Source organism: Larimichthys crocea, chromosome XX (assembly GCF_000972845.2).
Source record: "Larimichthys crocea isolate SSNF chromosome XX, L_crocea_2.0, whole genome shotgun sequence".
Lineage (NCBI taxonomy): Eukaryota > Metazoa > Chordata > Actinopteri > Sciaenidae > Larimichthys > Larimichthys crocea.
Window position 1 is genome coordinate 8,420,539 of NC_040030.1, and position 21,100 is coordinate 8,441,638.

At 40.2% G+C, this 21,100-nt stretch overlaps 1 protein-coding gene across 1 annotated transcript in view; it reads right to left on the reverse strand.

The window, feature by feature from the left end:
* col7a1l (collagen type VII alpha 1-like) overlaps positions 1 to 21,100 on the reverse strand; it is a gene marked incomplete at its 3' end in the record, with an annotated part of 50,055 nt that overhangs the window by 12,661 nt on the left and 16,294 nt on the right. Inside the window, exons 3-49 of the mRNA XM_027272446.1 lie at positions 19,764 to 19,944; positions 19,483 to 19,642; positions 17,927 to 18,020; positions 16,488 to 16,661; positions 16,038 to 16,201; positions 15,428 to 15,557; positions 15,211 to 15,327; positions 14,928 to 15,083; positions 14,490 to 14,606; positions 14,237 to 14,383; positions 13,999 to 14,118; positions 13,333 to 13,491; positions 12,825 to 12,938; positions 12,452 to 12,601; positions 11,828 to 11,965; positions 11,209 to 11,355; positions 10,502 to 10,621; positions 10,242 to 10,388; positions 9,558 to 9,809; positions 9,336 to 9,475; positions 8,724 to 8,847; positions 8,166 to 8,309; positions 7,860 to 8,047; positions 7,680 to 7,760; positions 7,499 to 7,516; positions 7,375 to 7,401; positions 7,199 to 7,264; positions 6,111 to 6,191; positions 5,974 to 6,000; positions 5,248 to 5,292; positions 5,089 to 5,163; positions 4,909 to 5,004; positions 4,667 to 4,693; positions 4,453 to 4,506; positions 4,173 to 4,244; positions 4,023 to 4,082; positions 3,795 to 3,830; positions 3,629 to 3,673; positions 3,422 to 3,457; positions 3,215 to 3,259; positions 2,497 to 2,568; positions 2,383 to 2,415; positions 916 to 987; positions 765 to 824; positions 611 to 646; positions 291 to 371; positions 51 to 86 (exon numbers count right to left, since the gene is read on the reverse strand). Of these exons, the coding sequence (XP_027128247.1) occupies positions 51 to 86; positions 291 to 371; positions 611 to 646; positions 765 to 824; positions 916 to 987; positions 2,383 to 2,415; positions 2,497 to 2,568; positions 3,215 to 3,259; positions 3,422 to 3,457; positions 3,629 to 3,673; positions 3,795 to 3,830; positions 4,023 to 4,082; positions 4,173 to 4,244; positions 4,453 to 4,506; positions 4,667 to 4,693; positions 4,909 to 5,004; positions 5,089 to 5,163; positions 5,248 to 5,292; positions 5,974 to 6,000; positions 6,111 to 6,191; positions 7,199 to 7,264; positions 7,375 to 7,401; positions 7,499 to 7,516; positions 7,680 to 7,760; positions 7,860 to 8,047; positions 8,166 to 8,309; positions 8,724 to 8,847; positions 9,336 to 9,475; positions 9,558 to 9,809; positions 10,242 to 10,388; positions 10,502 to 10,621; positions 11,209 to 11,355; positions 11,828 to 11,965; positions 12,452 to 12,601; positions 12,825 to 12,938; positions 13,333 to 13,491; positions 13,999 to 14,118; positions 14,237 to 14,383; positions 14,490 to 14,606; positions 14,928 to 15,083; positions 15,211 to 15,327; positions 15,428 to 15,557; positions 16,038 to 16,201; positions 16,488 to 16,661; positions 17,927 to 18,020; positions 19,483 to 19,642; positions 19,764 to 19,944 (4,664 nt within the window). The remainder of the gene's footprint in view (positions 1 to 50; positions 87 to 290; positions 372 to 610; positions 647 to 764; positions 825 to 915; positions 988 to 2,382; positions 2,416 to 2,496; positions 2,569 to 3,214; positions 3,260 to 3,421; positions 3,458 to 3,628; positions 3,674 to 3,794; positions 3,831 to 4,022; positions 4,083 to 4,172; positions 4,245 to 4,452; positions 4,507 to 4,666; positions 4,694 to 4,908; positions 5,005 to 5,088; positions 5,164 to 5,247; positions 5,293 to 5,973; positions 6,001 to 6,110; positions 6,192 to 7,198; positions 7,265 to 7,374; positions 7,402 to 7,498; positions 7,517 to 7,679; positions 7,761 to 7,859; positions 8,048 to 8,165; positions 8,310 to 8,723; positions 8,848 to 9,335; positions 9,476 to 9,557; positions 9,810 to 10,241; positions 10,389 to 10,501; positions 10,622 to 11,208; positions 11,356 to 11,827; positions 11,966 to 12,451; positions 12,602 to 12,824; positions 12,939 to 13,332; positions 13,492 to 13,998; positions 14,119 to 14,236; positions 14,384 to 14,489; positions 14,607 to 14,927; positions 15,084 to 15,210; positions 15,328 to 15,427; positions 15,558 to 16,037; positions 16,202 to 16,487; positions 16,662 to 17,926; positions 18,021 to 19,482; positions 19,643 to 19,763; positions 19,945 to 21,100) is intronic.

Genomic DNA, 21,100 nt, shown 5'->3' on the forward strand with positions numbered 1-21,100 from the left:
GCTAACCTCAACATCACTGACCAACAGAACAAACAAAAGCATGACTGTACCTTAATTCCTGGGTCTCCTTTCGATCCAAGTGCTCCCTATACACAATGTAAACAGTAATTGTCACAAATATTACAATACAAATACTGTGCAAACATAAAGTATAAATATCTTCTAAAAGGAGACAAGCTGAATCTTTAATTTTCCTATATTCCATTAAAAGTGTTTTCTAAATAAACCCTTATAAAGAAAATACGTCTGAATTGTGTCATTGCTGTAACAGCCACTCAAGATTTACTTACATCTTTACCTCTTAGTCCTGGTTCTCCAGGATTGCCGGGTAACCCGAAATTTCCTTTGTCACCTTTAGAGCCGTCGTGCCCCTGAACAAACACATAACTTCTGTTTTAATGAATTTTAGGCTTTTTTTTTTTAATTGAAAACAGCTGCTGTGACTAGAAACAAGGTCAATGAGAGCGATAAACCAAAACAATGAGCTGAAAGATGCTAAAAACTCAGTCAGGTGATAAGTCCTTGTGGGTGTACATTACCAATCATTTGATCATTTGATAATGTCCCAATATTGATTACAGAAAAGTCAATTTAAACAGTTTTCACTTACTTTAGGTCCTGGTTTTCCAGACAAACCAACATTTCCCTGTGAATAACAAGAAGGATAAGACATAAATACAATCACAATGAGCACTTGTTGCACTCTGCTTCAGTATTATATGATGGCAGTAAGGGTAAAGGAGAGATGTTTTCAGGTGACTCACCCTCTCGCCATTTTCTCCCTTTGGTCCCCGCTGTCCTGGAATCCCAAAACCAGGACTGCCCTGCACACAAAATCAAACCATACCCATATCCATATATACTCTTCACTCTTGTCTTATATTAGTGAATCATACAGTATTTCACATTATTAACCTTTTCTCCTTTGTCTCCTTGTTCACCCTTTATTCCTTGGGGTCCTGTGGGGCCAACAGGACCAATGTCTCCCTGACAAACAAGAAAAGATGTGCACACATACATAGAATCAATCAACACGATTCTGGTCAGCAGTTTCAAAACAAAACTCTTCACTTGGTACCCCGTGGACTGAGATTACAGAGGCCCCCATTTAACAGAGCATTCAATCCCACTGCAAAAGCTAATGAGAGAAAAACCTTAATTGTGTTTGATATGCAGACCCAGAGGACTGAGTCTAAGTCTGCAACAATACCCTAAACAATTAATTAACAATGTCTCGATAGAATGAAACATTAAGAGAATCCCTCTGGCTGACTGTCTTATTTTAAGCCAGTTAAGGTAAATACAAGCAAACAACTTAGAGTTTAAGACTTTGGACTAATTAGGAAAAGCTAACCAGAGCAGAGAGTAACACTTTCCTCAAGAACAACTTCTCAAAGTCCAAGTCTGTAGTCGAGTAGCTCAGAGATGAAGACCACTGCGGACTGAAGTTTAAATTATACAAATATTTCTTTGAGGCACTGCTTCTCTGGAGGCATGAGTAATCTCACTGGTTGAGTCAAACGTCAGCAGTTGGTTGCAATAACATCAGAGCCCATAGCTGACTGGAACAGACATTACTTAGGGGACATTTCAGGATCAGTAGAAATGTACAAGTATATATTTTGAATTATCGTTCTAACTGGCTGGGCTGCAGAGAGTCCTGCAGGAATCTGGGACAAAAAGTTTGTGCACACAAAGAACCTAAATATAATTGTGGATAATCAAGTGAAACAAATTCTAAAAAAAAAAAAAATGAATATGTGTAACTTTGTAGCTCAACTTTGAAGCCAACATGGGAAAGAAAACTTTGCTCAAAAAATGGAAATGTGAACATCTAATATATTTCATCATTGACTGAACTTGCTGAAGCATAATGAGTCACTGCAGCTCTGTAGGTTTTGTTCATCGAGGTATATCTGCTTTAACACATCTGTGATGGACATCTTTATTACTCTCAATGGTGGGAAGAGTATCCCCGATTATAATATTCTACTCAGGCTGCTCTACATATTTCCATCTCACTAAGTAATACTATTAAGAGCATTATTATTAATTATTATTAAACAGCTAGCTTTTCATTTTTCATATCTGGTAGACTCGGTATGAAATGACCCACGCTCTGTTTAGTTAGACACTGAAGCACTTAATCTGCGTAAACCATTAACAGCAGCCAGTCTCCTGGAAGCAATGATTTAATTTTCAAATAAACATGAAAGACTTGTAATATAATTAAGAAATAGGGAGAAAATAACTAAAGTTTTCTCTCCAGTTACTCCAAAGATAAAAGACTTGAAAGCCTTTCTGTTAACTGTAGTTGGACGTTGATGTGTAAATAATATGGCAACATTTTCCTGGATAAATAAAAATTAAAAGGATACTTACCCTAGCACCCTTTTTTCCAGTTGGGCCAATTATCTATTGTGATGAGAAAAAAAGAGTACTAAGTATCAAGTGCTTCTGTTTCTGAAGTTTGCATGAGTGAATTAGTTTTCTTACACCCTTGGCAGGATCTCCAGGGACTCCTCTTGGACCCTCATCTCCTTTTAACCCCAATGGTCCTGTCAGTCCCTGGAAAAGAAAAATAAAATCTTCTTTATTGTTGTGTCTCTTATGAACACTTTTGAGATTTAAAAATGCAAACTGTAGAAGACAAAAACAGAAGACAGGAAAATGATCTTCATTCTGATGTTTTTTTCCTGTTTTCAATAAGACGCCGCTGTCTCAAATTAAAAATCAGTGACGCAGGACAAAATGGCCTGTTTACAAAAGATACCCACTGAGGTTTGACAATTTGGCTCATTGTCATATGCAATCATAGCAATCTCTCATAGACCCTAATCTTCAAAACCCAGAACAAAACGGCTCTCTCATTCAATCATTTATCAATCTGAATGTCTGTTTGGAGACAACAGAAAACAGACATTCAGTCAGAGTTGGTCCCAAATAAATGTATTGCATCTGCCTCAGGCTTTTCTTGTAATCAGAAATGAATTAGAAAACAGATTTTAATATGCTCAGGTGAGTAAGTGAAAGCAATTATGATTATGTTGGTTTAGAGGAAAATTATGATGTTCCAATGTTCAAAAATATACACGTACTTCAATATTTGTAAGATGAACAATGTGTCTCAGTACTTGAAGTAGCTTAAATATGTACAGTATATACAGATTGAGTAATGTCAATAGACTTCATCCTATACATCACGCTCACTCACTGTGGGTCCTCGCGGTCCTACTGGTCCCACCTCTCCTTGTTCTCCCTTGAAAGACAAAAACGTTTCTTGATTTAACACTGAAAAATGTTATTAATGCTATTAATCCGACTATTGGCTGAATTAAATTGACTTTTATTATACTAATTATAAAGTGAATATTCTCAGCCTAATGAAGACAGAGTGGATGTATATGTGGGATGAACTCACCTTGTCTCCTTGCTCTCCTTTGAATCCTTTCTTTCCCTGCATGTAAAATAAATCACTGGTTGTGAATCCTTCAATGGTTCTTACACAATATTCAACCTTAGTTAAATAGGTTTGGCTCCATCTCATTACACTAAGCTGAAGTTAATTCATATATTTGAGGTTAAAATATGCAGGAAGGCAAAAAGGAGATTATGATGAATTGCACACCCGAGGTCCGATGATTCCTTGGATACCCTGCTCTCCACGATCACCCTTAAAAGATAAATTAAATTACAGATATTATTCTACAAACAGGTTTGATTTGAACAAAAAATGTCACATTCAGAATAAACAGACTACTTTATGTTCAAATGTGTTTAACCATGTTTGTTACCTTTGGGCCAACTGGTCCAGTAAAGCCAATATTTCCCTGCAACACAAGAGTTCAAACACTGAAACAAAATTTGGATTTTATATTGATGCATTAAGAGCTATTCTTAACAATCTGTCCCCCATGAGACGATTAGGTTGTTGTCTTGTCTTGAAACCACTCTGTCATACTGTGGACACTGAACACATGACATTTTAATATAAGATTAAACTTAAGTTCATTGAGATGTACCTTCTCTCCTGGCTCCCCGCGAGGACCTTGAATACCTTGTATGCCAATTCCTTCTTCACCCTGCAAAAAACAGAATATTCATCAGGTTACTCAGTCTTATATTCATGTATTTCTTGTAGAGTGGTCACTTGATTAATCACACAATCATACCTTCTCTCCTTTCTGACCCGGTAAACCTGGAATCCCATCAATGCCAATGGGACCAGGCAAACCTGCAATACCCTACAGTAGTTTGCATATGTGTGTGTGTGTGTGTGTGTGTGTGTGTCAGAGTTTGTGTGTGAGAGACAGCAAGAAAGAAGAGAGAGAGAAAAAACATTTCATATTATGCAAATTATTTTTTCAGATGGCATCTCTGAATCTTTCATTTGTGTTGTGCAATGTTTGTTTTTTTTGCCACTTCTAATAATTTTATCACAGATGCACTTACATCTATTCCCGACTCCCCTTTGTCTCCTTTCACGCCCTGCTTCCCACGTAAACCCTTTCAAAAATAATGAAAGTATTATCAGACACGAATTCCGAGGCACAGCCTTGAAGTAGACAAGATTTATGATGCATGATATTTATGCTGTAAATTAAATTTTCAAGTGAAACATTTTAAAAATAGACAAATAAAGACATAAAGCAGACTTCATACTTACTTTGGCACCCGGCTCCCCTGGATCTCCCTACAAAGTGCAAATGGTAAAAACAGCTGGTTAACTATGTTTGTTTGACTATTTTGTGACAGAATACTGTAGGTTTGTCTGACATTACATGATATAAGATGATACTGTGATATTTCTACCATGAACAAAATGTCCGTGTTACCTTACACATTAAACTTTACAGATAAATAGTGAGACATCATTATGTTATGACAGTGTTCACTGATCCATGTTACCTTAACAGATATTCCTGGTGACCCTGGTGGTCCTGGTTGGCCAGGTAGGCCAGGAGCTCCATTGACCCCTGAAACACCAGGAGGCCCTTGGGGACCCTGTAACATGTAGTGAATAATATTTGAGTTGTCCTGAAATGTGGAGTGTTGAAAAACTCCAAAAGACTGTTACTGAAGACTCACTGAAGATCCGGGCTCTCCTTTTCGTCCAGGAACAAAGTTTGCGTCCGTGCCAGGTATAACATATCCAGGCTCTCCCTGAGTGACACAAAGACAACTGCATCATGAGCTCAAATCTCAGCAGAAAGCAATCAGTCAAAATGAAATGCACGTCAGCCTTACTCTCTCTCCTCTCTGCCCCTTTGGACCAGGGAGTCCAGGTCGACCCTGCCATGGAGGGAGATTATTAGATGAATACATACAAACAATACAGAACAAATCCTTATTCTGATCAATGCGTAGAGCATGTAAATGTGTAATGGTGACGTGTCCTGGTGGCCTTATGGGTTTAAGTAGCTGATCATGTACAATAACTCTAATTCTGGGGATATTTGTTGCATGTAAGCCTAATTTTCTCCCAAGCCAAGTCAAGTACAGTATAAAGCTTAAAATCATAAATGTGCCTCAAAGGTCGGTACAATCTAAACACCTCATTTTCTGTCCACTCTTTACCGCCTTCTATCGAATGAGGGCAAAAAGTCCCCCAAATACAAAAAAGGACATTAAAGGACACAATAGTAGTTTGATTAATGATTAAGGTAGAAGTATGCATAGGCATGAAGTTACAAATATATATGTGGAAGGGTACAAATGGATATGTACACCGTGAAGTGAAGATGGAGAGCTGAGAGTTGAGGACTGAGTTACGGCCGACAAAGACGAGAATTTTACGTACAAATATCAAAAGAGGTTACAGTATGTGCCTTTCCCAATAAACCAAAATAAAAGATAAATAAAAGAATAATACCACAATGGAACAGGTGATACATCAATAAAGGTGTATACTTGATGTATACAGGACTTGATATATATATGTTGACACAACGTAGTGCGTCATTTCGATCTTACCATATCACCTGAAACGCCTGGAGCACCCTGAAAAAAAACAAAAAAACAACAACAAATATAATTTTCAGAGTCTGACCTAAATGATATAAGCTTTAATCAAGTCAGTGTGAGGTTTCGTTCATTCTGAATTCAGTTACCCGTTGGCCGGCAGAACCTGGGGGTCCAGTTCTTCCTGGTCGTCCTGGCAACCCAGGTATACCATCTGTTCCAGGAGGTCCCTGTCATATTAAAACATTATGGTCTGTGCTGGAAGATGAAATAATAGACATACAGAGCAGAGCCACACTCACTCACACAGTCAGTCACAGCAGGGTTATGAGATGAAATGAAAAAGTAATTACAGTAATGATTTGATATGGTGGAGCCATGAGGGCAGAACAGTAGAGTTAACATTCACTGATTTCTTGGAAGGAATGGAAGTAAACACGCATCTTATTTTGACCAATTGTTACATATTTCTGTAGATGTTCGGCCACCTGTATACCTGAACAGCTCAGCACTGCACATCTGAAAAGTTCATGAATCTGCATTTATTTACAAACACAGAAGATTTTGTGGATGTATTCATCCATGAATCTCTCGATACCCAACACAAGGTAGATCGTCCTGGGTTGCTTCCATTTTATAGAAAGTTTGTGTCTTTACGACTGCAGTTACATCTGTCAGCTGTCATTTGCCATTATTTCAACAAGGTTTTTAATATGGCGATTCTGATGGTAATTGTTGATTTTTTCTGTTTTTTATGTTGAAATGAACGGAATGACTTATAAATAAACAATAATAATAATAATAAAAAAGAAATAACATTAGCCTAACAACACAAAAATAAAGCTATTTTGACCTCCAGCAGAAATCACTGGACTCATTTTTTTTAAATGAGAGATAAAAATTGACTCAGTGAGTCTCAATCTTATTTTATTTTTGTTTTGTTTTGTGTAATACTGTGTCGCCTTCTGTCAGTGACTGTGACGCATGTGGTCACAGTCACCCTTGATTTGTAATTACGGCTTGTTGATGACCTCACTAGACACTTGGGAAATTCAATTAAATGTGTCCTTTTACTATTTTTTTCATATTGCAGGACCAAATATAAACATCCATCCATCCATTCATTATCTGTAACCACTCATCAGGGTCATGGTAGCTGCATTTATAATCAAATGTATGAGAGATACAACCAAGCAGACAGCAGCAGATGTTAGTGTGTGTGTGTGTTCATTCTTACTCTTTCGCCCGTTTCTCCTTTGGAAGAAGTGAAAGGATTAAACTGTCCTGGGCTTTGCCTAAATTTCTACATAAAAAAGAAAGACTGTAGGTTATTCTAACAATTCAATTACTGAGAGAGGACTGTGGAAAGTGTGCGTATTATAATGCGGAGAAGAAAACTTGATGAAAACATACCAATCCTCCGAGACCAAAACCATCTCCCTGAAAGAATGAGAGTAAGAATACTAAAAATGAATAACACAGCTTTTGCACAGATTTCTGAATTATTTTAATCTTTAACAAATTTCAGTTAACTCACCTTTTCCCCTTTCTGGCCCTGCATAAGCAACAACATGATTAATAAAGAGAGGAACTTGTTGATCAAACCATCATTAATGTGAGAAAAGACACTTGATTTATGCATATTTATGTTAAATTGTCCTGTCAATTGTACTTTAGCTGCACTATGACAATGAGGATTTTGTCTCTGAAGTACCAACCTTAAGGCACTGGGAGGAGCAGGGACCCTGAGGTTTATCCAGCTCCTCTGGGTCTTCAGTTGGGGTGTCCAACTGAGCAGACTGAAATGGAAACAAGGAAAAAGTATTCCTTATAGACGGGTCAAAGATATCACATATATCTAACATATCTAAATGTAATAATAAAGTTTTTTCTCTTGCCTCATCGTGCAGTTTAAACTCGGAGAGGAGTTCCTCACTACAGATGCTATTGATAAATTCTCTCTCTATGGAAGGGAAGTCGTCAAAGGTCGGTGAGTAGAAGATATTTTTGTAGGTGGTGGGTGCTGCTATTTTATTCAGCTCCTCAATGTCTGCATTATAAACGCCAACAGCCAGGACACTGACACCTGGAGAGAAACAGATTCAAAACATGAGAATCCAAGTGAAACCTTCAGGTACATACCTGTCTTGTTAATCACATATCCAATGAAATGCTGTTACAGTAAAGGCTTTATAATAACTGACCCAGAGCACGTGCAATTCTGGAGGGTGGCACCACATTATCCTGGGCCCTGCCATCTGTAATGAGAACCAGAACGTGGGCCACATCCGGCCTCATTCCCAGAGATTCCTGGAACAGTTCCTGCAGAACGTAGCTGATGCCTTTTCCTGAGAGTACACAGGATTACATTACTTGTCTGAACAATACTGTTTTGAGGTACTACTTTGGACGTGCACCATATAGTAAGCAATGCACATCTTCAGTTATAACAACCAATAACAGATGACAAATAATTTCCATTTAAAAGGTGATTGTGAAGTTCAACTGGTCTTCTCTTCTACAAATCTCTGTGACGTTTATTGAAACAATTGCATTTAAATGTAACTTTTATTTGTGCATGATATATGTCTTCTTTGTGGCACTAGTTGCGTCACCAGTCAGCGTTAAAACTTCTATATGTTAGCAATTATTAATAATATTCGCCATCCACTAGCTGTGACATCCACAGCAATATCCAGAGTGTTATAGGATTAATCTGCCATCTGATGACAGGTGGCAGACAGAGGCCGGACGTCACTGACCTGTTCTGGTGTTGCCCCCGACATAACGTAGATTTCTGAGCGCCCTGAGCACAGAGTTTCTGTCTTTAAACTCATTTAGGCGGAATTCAATTCGAGGCTCGTCGCTGTAATGAACCACGGCTATCTGAGAGAAGATTAATGGAGAAAACACACATCATCAAAACATCATTATCTTTGCTAAATCGAATGTGATGCCCCTTTGAGGTAATTCATTTAGCATTCATTCTAATCATACGTACTTTACATACATATATTTGCATGTTTATAGGCAGGTGTTTCTTCCTTGGCTGCCTCTTTAATTAGCCAATCACATGCCATGTGGCATTGTGCCTTGTTTATCCTTTCTGCCAATGTTTGAGACAGATTCTGCTCACTTGGTGGAAGAATTGCACATTGTGCTCCTGCTGATGGCACTGGCCTGCACAGGAGACTCACTAGAGCAGTTTGCCACCTTGAAGCAGCTTTTATAGATTAAAATCCACTGCTATGCAGTCTGTATTTATCCCAACACACTAAACAACTTAAAGCTAAAAAGACGAAAGTACAGCATATGCCATATCATCACCACGGTATCAATCTGGAAGCAAAGAAGGTTTTTACTAAGAGACTGACCTGTGTGGCCTGAGGACCAATGGTGGGGAAGTAAGTAGCCACCCGGAATATGAAGTCTTTCATCTTGATGAAGTTGTTAGCACCAATGCTGGAAGACTCATCCACTAAGATTACTATGTCTGCTTTGCTCCTGCCACACACTGACAAAACACAAAAAGCTTAAATACTTATTCACATTTTAATGTGTACAATAAAAACTCACAACTCATCCCTCTAAAATACCTGGTTTTGGTGAAGCAGTTGTCTCTACAGTCAGTGGGGAGGTTGCTCCTGCCTTTGCAGCTTCAATGACACTTGGCTGAACTGGAGGCTTCTTGGTGGTTATGGATTTAGACGGTGGCACAGCAATGGGGTGCCGGGTGGTCCTGGTGGCTGTGTGAGTGATGGTAGCATTGGTGATGGAGGCAGTCGTGATATGAGGAGCGACTGTGGCTGGCACAGACTGGACTGTTGCCACTGGAGGATCCGGTCCCACTGAGATGCACAGAGCATAACATAACTGATTAAAAAATCTAAATCAAACTCTACAGGTCCCTGGAGGGGAACAGAGTGGTTGCTGTTTGCTACAGATGGGATACAGCAAAGGTGATTTTTAGGGTAGAATTTTAAGGGGAGCAGATGCACTTCTCTTTGTGGGTTTACAACTTTAAGGCTGTTTTATTAAGCTTCCCCAGCATTTAATTACAAATGTGATGCTGTCAGGAAATCTCTATAGTATCATGAGCTGCAACATTTCAACCCACAGAAAGCAGTGCAGTGACATTTGCATTAAGATATATATGGAGCAACAAACATTTAACATCAAAACAATCAATGCATTCAACCAGAATATATTGATAATGAGCAGACGAGAAAAATATCATTGTATGCCAAACAGAGATTCAAACCAATAAAGTAATGTCTTACATATTCTCTGATACACGGTGCTTATAGGGCCCTCCACTTCTCCATACAGAGGTCGAATAGTAAAAATATAGGTTCTTCCATAGAGTAAATCACTGATCTTAAAGGAGCTGAAACCAGGGCCCAAAGTTTCTGTTTTAGTCTCCAACACTGAAAGAACACACAAGAAGAACTTGATTTAGTTAACTAATTGACTGAAAATACCATGAATGTTAATGTGCTGCTGAATTAGGGGGGAAACGTTGTTGTGTTTCATCGCTGACCTGAGATGTGCCTCCAGGAGAGAAAATATCCAGAGACGCCAGCCACACGTGTCCAGTTTAGTACAGTGCTGCTGTCTGTGGTGTTCAGAGCAGCAAAGCCATTCACTTTTGGAAGATCCACTGAAACAGGAAAAAAAAAATGGATTCAGTCATACAGTATGTCTAAAAAAAGACATCAAATCAATTAAAGGCTTAAAGCAAGGATGATACACTGGTCCAGCTTTCTTTCTCCTGATACTGACTCTGATTTCTTAACTCAGGATCTCTGCTGATTTGATACTAGTGCTCTCTTTTTCTCCAAATTTAAAATGTGTTTACCTAACTGCATGGAGCATCATTTTGAGTAGGTAACAAGAAGGCAGGGATTGCTGTGATGATAATAAAAAAAAATAGTCTGAAGCTTGCTGTGACCCAACAAATACATTTAGGAAAACACTGAATTTGATCTGTTGTGTTGTGCTGATATACAAACATCAAGTTAATGAAGTCTGATGGTGAAAAAAATCAGTGAAGACATGATTGGAGAATCCTCCAGATGGAAACTCAATATACTACTATATATACTATACTACTGCTTGATTTAAAATACTCTACAAATGTATACTATTCATTTTTGTTACATATAATTGTATAAATATCTCCCTGAGACATCTAATTGAAAGCACATCTCATACTGTTCCTCACTGTTTTAAGTAGACATGACTCACAGGTGCGTGCAGTGACCAGGACTGGGCTTCCCTCCCTCTTCCCCACCATGGAGGACACCTGGATCTTATAAGCTGAGCTTTCCCGCAGGTTGTGGATGGTGAAGGTGGTGGAAGCAGCAGAAACCACGTGGGACTTCTCATCGCCGCCTAGAGCAGGAAATAATACAATTCCAGCATGTGGAGATAATGAGAGTGTGAAGGAGTACTGTTGTGTACTGATTTATTTACAGTTAAAGCTCTATTGCAATGAGCTACAGGAGTCCAAACAGTGAATTTGAAGTGCTAAGAGTAATTACCAAATAGGCAACGTCGTAATTATTGTAAATGAAAAATGCAAAATGAAGATACAAATATCCAAGAAATATTTAATATTTATAGTAAATAAAATTACTATGTTATTGGCCGGGGATGTATTTGTTGATGTGAAGCTGAATGAAGTGACTGCTTAGCAACGCTTAAATTGTTATAGGTGTCAGGTCTTTGGCTTTAAACTCTTTAAACTAATCAGTACGCAGTGTGGGATTACACTTTGCAGTAAACTCTTTTAATGTACATGCATCTGTTTGAACATAGATACATGTGTGTGTCCCCATACATGAGTATACATGAGTTTCCTCACCCAGGAAGGGGATCCAGGTGATTCTGTACCCAGATGCCCCTGGTGTTTTCCTCCATGACAGAGTGAATGAGTTGACTCCAATGTCTGAAACCTTCACCTCCCTCACTGCCTGGATCGGCCCTGAATCTGAGACAGCAGCTGTAAAATAACACCATATGACCACATCGGGGTAATAATTAGTATCCTAATGTTACACTATAACTCTGTGTTGTCAAAGAATCACAACAAAAACAATGAAACCAAAATCTGTGTGTTGAATGGTCGAGAGTGGCTTTATTCACACAAACCCTATCATTTGTGTAATAAACTTGGCACTTGGAGCGTGGTGTGACACACTAACTTTGACAGTGACAGTGATAAAATGATAGCAGCTCTGCTAACATGGACTCAGTGATACATACTACAAGTGACAACGACAGGAACTGTGGTTAAAACGGGAAGACCAAAGTACATGACATGTCAGTCAAACGGAGACACCACAAGGGTGCTGCAGCACGGGATGAGGAACTTCGCTGTCCCTACCCATTTAATTACAATGGGGTGCACAGCTGCACAGAGCTATTTAGATCTAAAGATGGATCATGATCATTTAAAATAAACTGAGACCTCTTTGCTGTTCTGTACCTGTGAGCTGAGATAAGGAGATTTCTGGTCCCTCTGAGTTGCCGTACACTGCACAGATGGTGATTGTGTAGGTGGACTGTGGGTTCAGGTCTTCGATGCGATGGAAGAGAACCTTGCGGTCGAGGTAACGGGACTGAAGGCTGCTATCACCTGCAAATACACAAACACGTAACACAACATTGCATACAGAATTCCAGAATTCCTATCCACTTTTCATGCACACAAAGTGCATATAAAGACTTTAAATGAGCAAACATGCCACCTGACAGGTGCACAGATGGAAAGTTTGCTTGGTTTACTTGTGAAAACATAGTAAAAAAGTCCCCATATTGAGCTGGAGCAGATAAAAACATGGGTAAATATGGCATATCACCTGTTTTCCAGGAGAGTTTGTACTCAGTAGCTCCAACAATGGGACTCCACTCCACATCTATGGAGGTACTGGTGTAGGACGTCACCTTGAAGTTGGACACATAGCCCAGCGGAGCTTAGGAAGAGGAAGATGCAGCATGAATAATTTAATATTTGTTATGTAAACACATCGTTGGTGACATGATTTCATCTATTATATGCAACAGAAAGATTCATGACAAATGAAACTGATTCTTTTTTTTAATACTGGGATTCTTTGGAGTTTTGGTGAAGCCTTCAGTTTGCACTCCTGCTGACTTGGACTCTTTGACACATACTACAAGTGACAACTACAGGCACTACAGGATTAAAATGGACATAGGACTTGTCAGTCGAACAAAGAAGATGTGAAACACTACAGCTTCATTATATTTCGACTTGGTATGATACTTTCTGGATGAGTGAGATTACTTTACAGAAAGAACATGAAAATAAATACTCAGTGGTACTTAAGGATATTGAATACTCACAAGTTTTGAAGGTAGCAGAGATACCAGGACCCACCACAGATCCAAACAGCACATAGAGAGTCAGGACATACTCAGTATCATGGGCTACATTCTTCAGCTGGTACTCTGTGGTGCTGCCATTCAGAGCCAACTGCCTGGGACGATCTCGACCAGCAAACTCTGAGAATAATATTAGAATTGACAGTACAGTCACATCACTCTTTCTTTCACTCTCACTGTCTTGGTATTCCTCTGAACTCTGGCACAGCATCAGAACCACCTTCCTCTGGGAAAATAACATCCTCCTCCTTTTTTTCCCCCCACAACATTTGTATTTCATCAAAGTGAGTCCCGATGCCACCTGTCACATCCTCCTGTCACGCAGGATGTACGTGTCCACCGTAAACGCAGTGGCATTTCAAAAGCTCTTGTCAGAGCGAGTCAGTCATTGGGAGAAAGGGAGCAAGTCAACATCAGGAGAGAGTCTGGGCTCGCATGCATACAAAAACGAACGCCCTTTACCACCTGATATTTGCTGTGGAAGGACATCACCGGGTTGTATGGCGTCTCTTAAGAATGTATGGACCTTTTCTATATGCTAGAGTGAACATGAGTCAATATGAGAAGAGATGTATCACTAGAGGAACCAAAACGTATTATTTTATCGACATAGAGAGAGTAAATCACCTGGAGTGGGTCCCCAGGCCAGTCTGTATCCCGTGGCTCCTGGGACATTGTTCCATGAGACGACAGCAGCACTGGTGCTCACAGCAGACACCTTCAAAGTTTGTACTGCACTGCTTTCCACTGGGACACAGAGAGAAAGACAGAGAGGGCTGTTATGCATCCTCTAATCTAGTCTTTCTACAGTGCTGTAACCACTTATTCCTGTATTTTTCTACTTCCTAGCAAGGATCCTAGTTACATGTTTTGACTTTGGTGGTGGTGATGGGTCCCTCTGTGTCTCCAAAGATGGGGTTGATGGTGATGGTGTACTCAGAGCCTGAGTGGAGGCCCTGGATCATGTAGAAGTTAAAGTTGTCCCCAAGGTTTATGTTCTCTATGTGGCCATCTGAAAGAGAGGCACTGGATGGCTGAGTGACTAGTTTGGTCTTTACTGTAACTCTCATATCACACATTTTGACTCCATTACACAGACCAAGATTATTTCCTCTTACCTGGGGATTCCCATGTCAGACGGTATCCTGTGGCACCCCTAACCGAGGCCCACCTCGCCTGGACAGTGTCTGTGGTGGCGTTTTGGACCAGGAACTGCTGAACTTGTACGAGCTTTACTGTGGAGCACACCCGCATGAACACATATACACAAATTCACACACACAAATCAGGCATTGCATTTTAGTTTATTTAGCGATCTGCAGATTTACAGTAATAAGAGAAAGTAATGAAATGAGAGTTTTTAGTGTATGTCATAGAGCTGATGCTGAGTATTTTCTTCCAGAACAACATCACCCTACTGTGGAGAGGTTAAGGTACTACACCGTCACGCTTTCTTCCTTGTCTTATATCTTGTTTAATTTTACTCAATTGATTACAGTTATCCACGCTATAATATAATATAATAATGGTGTTTAAGTCAAAGTCATTAAACTTACGTGTCTTGCCCACTATTGAAACCGGTTCACTTGGTCCCTGGGGGTAAACTGCATAAATACTGACAATGTACTTCTTATCCTCCTCCAGGCTGTCAATCACATGAGAAGATGTGTCTCCGGGAAGGAGGTGCTCATAAGTAAATCCTGGTCGGTTGGCTGCAGGGAAAAAATACAGAAGAATCAAAACCCATGAGATATGCATCCCAAACAACCTGTTCATGTGATGCTTGATGCATTCATTTAAATCGAATACAAATATGTGCATGGTGTAATGTTAGCATACATCTTGGGATGAAGATCTTGAATCCGTTGAGCTTCCCTAAAGGAGACGTCCAGCCCAGGCGCAGAGAGAACAAACCCTCCTCAATAACACGAAAGTTTGACACCTGAGGTAAGGGGGCTAAAAGACAGAATACGGTTGCTCAGGGAAGTTAAGTACAATTAAATCCAAACCTGATGTGCAGTAGTGTATTTTTCTACAAGGTGTAAGTGACACCCACTTGTCTGGACAGTGATTGTTGCAGAGTCTCCTATGAGGTTGGGGTAGATGGCATAGACAGTGAGGGAATAGTCGGTTTTAGGACTCAGCTCCGTCACCAAAGTTGTGCTCACATCTGCCTTCAGATCAATCTGTCACATGCACAGAAGACAGCGGAACAAGCTCAGTGTGTGTGAGCAAGAGAAAAAGAAGAGAGGCTGAAGTACAGAGAAAGATGACTGATCAAGAAAGTGTTGGATTCAGAGCAGAAGAGAGAAATACACAGAGACAGTGCAATGATAGAGATACACTTCTGAAATGTGTACTTGAATAAACTACTCTCATATAAGTGTCTACTTCAGCAAATCATAAGCATCCTTATGCTTTGTTTACACTTATCTCCAGTACCCTCTTCTCTATTATATTCAAGTCAGATGTCAGGTTGTTCCTTATAACATAATTCAGACATTCTTTTGGCACGTAACATAATTCTCTTACCAGAAAACAGAAAACATCGGCAGGATAAAGATTGTGATGTACAACAAATTCTTCAATGTCATATCTATAAGGTAAGCTACTGTTAACAGTGTTAATGACATGAATATCATCATACACAAGCATCAAGGCCTCACCTGTCTCTGTTGTAGGGACAGGAGGTGTCCCTTCGAGCTGAGAGGAGTAACCAGGAGACGATATCCAGTGACATCGCTCGTGGCCTGGGTCCATGTCAGTCTGAGGGAACTGTGGGCCAACTCGCTAACCTGCAGGTCTCTTGGACCCACCACACGCACTTCAACTGGGATTAGTACAGACAGGAAGATGAGTTGGGGGAAAAAAAATTAATGCGAGAAAAGGAGTAGAGGAACATAAAACATGCAAGTTGATCTGGATGTGTAATTTGTCTGAAAGATAAATCCATCTTAGTGAGAAAGCTGCAGGGGAGATTGAAGAAAGAGAAAACTATTATTCATTTTTATTATACTTTTCGAGCTCGAGTTTGAAATTGACTTCATCAATATAAAAATGCAAAAGCTGTCAGACTGAGGGCAAGTTTGAGTGTGTGTGTGTGTGTGTATGCTCACCAGGCTGGGAAGTTTTCACAGGACGTGGTGGTTCAGAGGCAGTAAAACACACTCTGCGGGACAGTTTGGGAAGGATGGTTTCAAGGAGGGAGTAGTCAGTGCCCAGCAATAGATGCTCCTCACGTGGCTCTGACACAATCCTCCTCAGCTCTGACTCATCAGCTCCCCTAACACCTGATCGCAGGACAGTGTGTGGGACAGAGAAGACACAGCATCAGTACGCTTGGCCCACTGATATTTGCCAAGCAGATAAAAACAACATTAAAAAACAATTAACATAATGAATTACCTGCTGTATATTTATGACAGGACGTCTGATATCTGTGGGATTTTGCTTGACTAATGCACAATGAAACCAAAGTGAATACCAATTACAGAGCAATAATTATATGGCGTCATTCCTCTCCGTCTCTTCTTTGCATTTTCTCCAGATAATTTCCACTAGGGGGAGCTGTGACATCTTTAATCATTTATTGAAATAATAAAAAGATACACATATTCATATACATGCATAGTATAGACACTAAATCTGACACCTATCTCAAATGATGGCATCATGTTTGTCCCTGACAAACACCTGATAAAGACCCAACTTGGGCTAGAGAGGTCGGTTTTAATGTTAGAAATGTAATATGTGCAAATGTTACAAGTCTATGCAATTTACAGTTACTTGAAATCAGCACATTAAAAAGATAAATGTGCATTTGTTTTCTTACTAGTTGTTTGTATGTGCAGAACATGTACCTGTACATAACCTGTGTTATCAATGCTACACAGGACCTACGGGCATATTGGTTTTGCACAAGTGCACGAGATGCATGTGAAGCTTCTCTGCGAGAGTGATGAACGAGGGGAGCAGGCTTCAGTGTCAGAGGTGCAGATGGGGGGGACAGTGAATCGCCTAATGAAAAATGGCTGCGATTAGCACACCATCGGCTAATGAGCAGCAATTATTGCACGGCTCCCAGCTGAGAGGAGTAAGTTGAGGGCTTGTGTGCTTCTGCATGTGTGTAGGAGAAAGAGGGTAAGATATGTGTAAGTAAACTTGAGGGCACACAGCAGTGTGTATTCATGAGAGGGGGTAAAGGTGTAGGATAGAGGAGCTTTGCTGAGTATCAAAGTGCACTTTTATATAGAAACTGAATTAATCACTCACTTTATTCTTACATACATATTTAGTAGATCGTGTCATGTTTGCCCATACATTTATATTGTCTACACCTGCATGAGTGCACCCAGACGCTCAGAAACAAGAATCTCACACACACTTACAAATACTACACTACAAATACACACTGAATCCGATGAATTCAAATGTACAGGACATGAATTTCTAACTGCACACGCTGCAGATAAGCCAGCAGAGCTTGGATAAAATCTGAGGGGGCCGCTGCAGTGGGGATGTTGAAGGAATTCACAATACCAAGTTCCACACTCACCTACTGCAAAGAGAGAAATCCCATTGTCAACTACCGAGCTGGCTGCTGCATCAACCTGGTCGTCTGAACGTCCGTTTGTGATGATTACAGCAATCTGAACAGCAGTGAGACAGAGAAAATATCACATATACAAAATCATTAAGCATAATAACATCTTACTCACACACTGCTATATGCACATACATTAGGATCAGTAACGATAGTAATAGTAATTATTGTAATTATTATTGATCTAGTTTGTTGTGGAAATGAGTTGGCTTTGCTCAGTCTCAGCGGAGATTTATCCACAAACATCCCTGCAAACAACATTATGCACAGAAAGCCCCCATGGAATTTTGACATGTTTTAACTCATAATTAATTACATAATTAAATAAATCAAACAAAGTGGAATTCAAGGATGCTGGCTCGCAACCGAGGCTGTTAATTTGGCCATTAAGGAAAATTTACCCGGTTCATTCAAAGTTCATCCCTCAGTCAATGGAAAAGAGGGCTGGAAAGCATCAATACGAGAATGTAGCTGCTCTTCTGCATGTGCAGCTCCAGCTGTACAATTCAATATATCAGCCTAATCCTCTATTCTCTGCCTTCCCACATCAAGTGTGCTGCTGCTGCAAGATGATTCACATGCACACTCAGAGATAGAGAGATGATTGGAATGCTAACCAGCTGTGTTATACTGAGACTACACTACAGTGTTAGACTGCCAGAAATGCAGAGCTGCTGGAGTGGCATTTGGATATTTGACAAAGCACTTACAGTATGAAACAAGTTTAGCAAAGTTGCTGACTATTACATTTAGGTTTAAGTTAAGACCAGTGCCAATTTGATACATAACTGCTCTAGGCATCAACTGGACTTTTTATGGTGTGTCTGGCACTGTTGGCACCAATCGTCCCTTATCGACAGCCATTCAGCCGATTGAGCATGTTAAATCGACGGCACAGGCGAAATTTATTGTGGACACTTTTTCTTTTCTCTCTCCCACAAACCAAAGCAAAGCAGAGATGATAGATGTAACTGTCTATCAGATATACCCTCATGCTCTTTGTATTCCAAGCATGAAGCAAGACCATTTCATCAGATCCACAGTGTAGAGAAAATAGTAGACCATTTTGTTTTGTTTGTCTTTTCCGCAATGTTCTTTGAAGTACAAATACAGACTCCTTACTAGTCATTTCCTTTCTCACAAGGCCAGAACACACAATATATGCGTGTTGGTGGCCAGCTGGAAGCAGCAGTGTTTGGAGTGTGGGCTGTAATCTTAATTCAATCATTTCGTTGTTGCTGGCTTGCGTGTCCAAACTTTGTACGTATAACAAGATTTCAGCCCTTCAGGGTTTAATGTGCGTGGAAGAAGTTTAAGGACCTTTATTGTGACCCCTTTTACCTTTCCTCTTGTTTGACATTAACCTACAATAGGCTATGCATAGCCAGTTTCAACTGTTTAGACTGTTTTGAGAGTACTGTTTCATTGAGCTTTGATCCAATTAGTGGGTGTGCTAGATGCAGGTACCCTGCATTGATTTTCACATCTCCCCAGTTGAAGCTTTGTACCTTTGGGGCATGGTCTCGACTGATGGCCGGGCTGAACACAGAGTCAACCAGAAACTGGAGGGCATCACCAATCCTCCTGGATCCACCCTCATAAGGGAGGTCTCTGATGGCTCTGAGCACCTCCTCCAGTGTGCTGTAGTCCGTCAAAGCAATCCGCATCCTGCAAATAAAGGATTACAAGGAAGTTTTTCTGGTGTAACAAACATCTGGGGTTAATTTAAATGAGTCTGGCTTCATGGTGATTGGTTAATCTGTGCTTTGCGTTTGTATCTGAGTTGTACCTCGGGATATCCCCAAAGACTGTGACTCCAAAGCGGACCCCCTCAGGTCCCACCAAACTCCCCTCAAAGGAGGAGATAATGGCTGAGATGAAGTCCTTGACATTGGAGAAGCTGGTCTGCCCAACACTCCATGATTCATCCACCAGAAACACTATGTCTGCATCCACCACCGTCCTGCATGCTGAGTGAAGAAGAATGAAAAAATAATTATATAATTAAATGTATTTGGAAAAAATCCAACCAAAACTTAAAGTTTAAGGACTGGTAATGAAGACATATGCCTCATGTTTTATTCCTACGCCCACCACCAGATAGCAGTCTTGTTCCATCATGTTGCGATTTTTTTCTTTCCCTTACTTCTGTCATGGAGCCAGAGCACCGCACAAATCCCCATGAATTTTTAATGAGACACAAGTGAGCCAAAGAGACTATCAATATTCTGAGCACTCCAGCAATAAAACTTTAGTACTGTGATGAGGAACGCTTAGAATAATAAGGTAAACACACCCAAAATCAGGGTCAGTCCCCTCGCTCAAGAAAACAATCGCATTTAACATACGGATCTGCTGTGTCTGGCAGGATTCAGATGTGTTTTAATGTGGAGTTAAAAAGCCAGGCACGCACAGAAGTGATGCATTGGCTACATGGACACACACATATGCTCACACATACATTAACTGTCTGTCTGAGATGCACACGACAGCACACACTCCTACAGAGATATACAGTACTGTACCAGCAAACACAAACACACACACACACACACACTTGACACAGAAATCTGCTGCATGTGCAAACACCCTCTGAGTCAATATTCTGACATTACATATGCAATAAACCACAGTGACGACAGCATTGATTAGACTAGTGAATAAGAGATAGGCACTACTGATTGTTCTGTAAGTGATAACTCAGCTTCTCTGCTCTCCTCTATTTCATTACAAAGCTTTCTCGCCTCTATTATCTCGCCCTTCTTCCTTTGGCTGCAATCCCAGGATTCACTGGGGGTGACATATGTCTCCAGCCTGTGGCGACCTAAGATTATGTTCTCCCACACACATCTATACATCTTTGGCCGCACACCAAGGAAACAAAATATCATTGGTAATACCATATTGGAGTGCTACATTCTGGAGCTTTAGCCTCATATTTGAGGGGATTTAACACTGATGCAAATCGACAGGATACAACAATGCTCATCATCTCCACCCTGAGATGAGCCTCACATACAGCAGGCAGCCAACAACCCTGCTATACACATGTGGCTGCTCCATTTATTGGGATACATTTTCTGCTCCACAGACTTCTGTAACATGGTGAAGACATTGAGTAAAAAA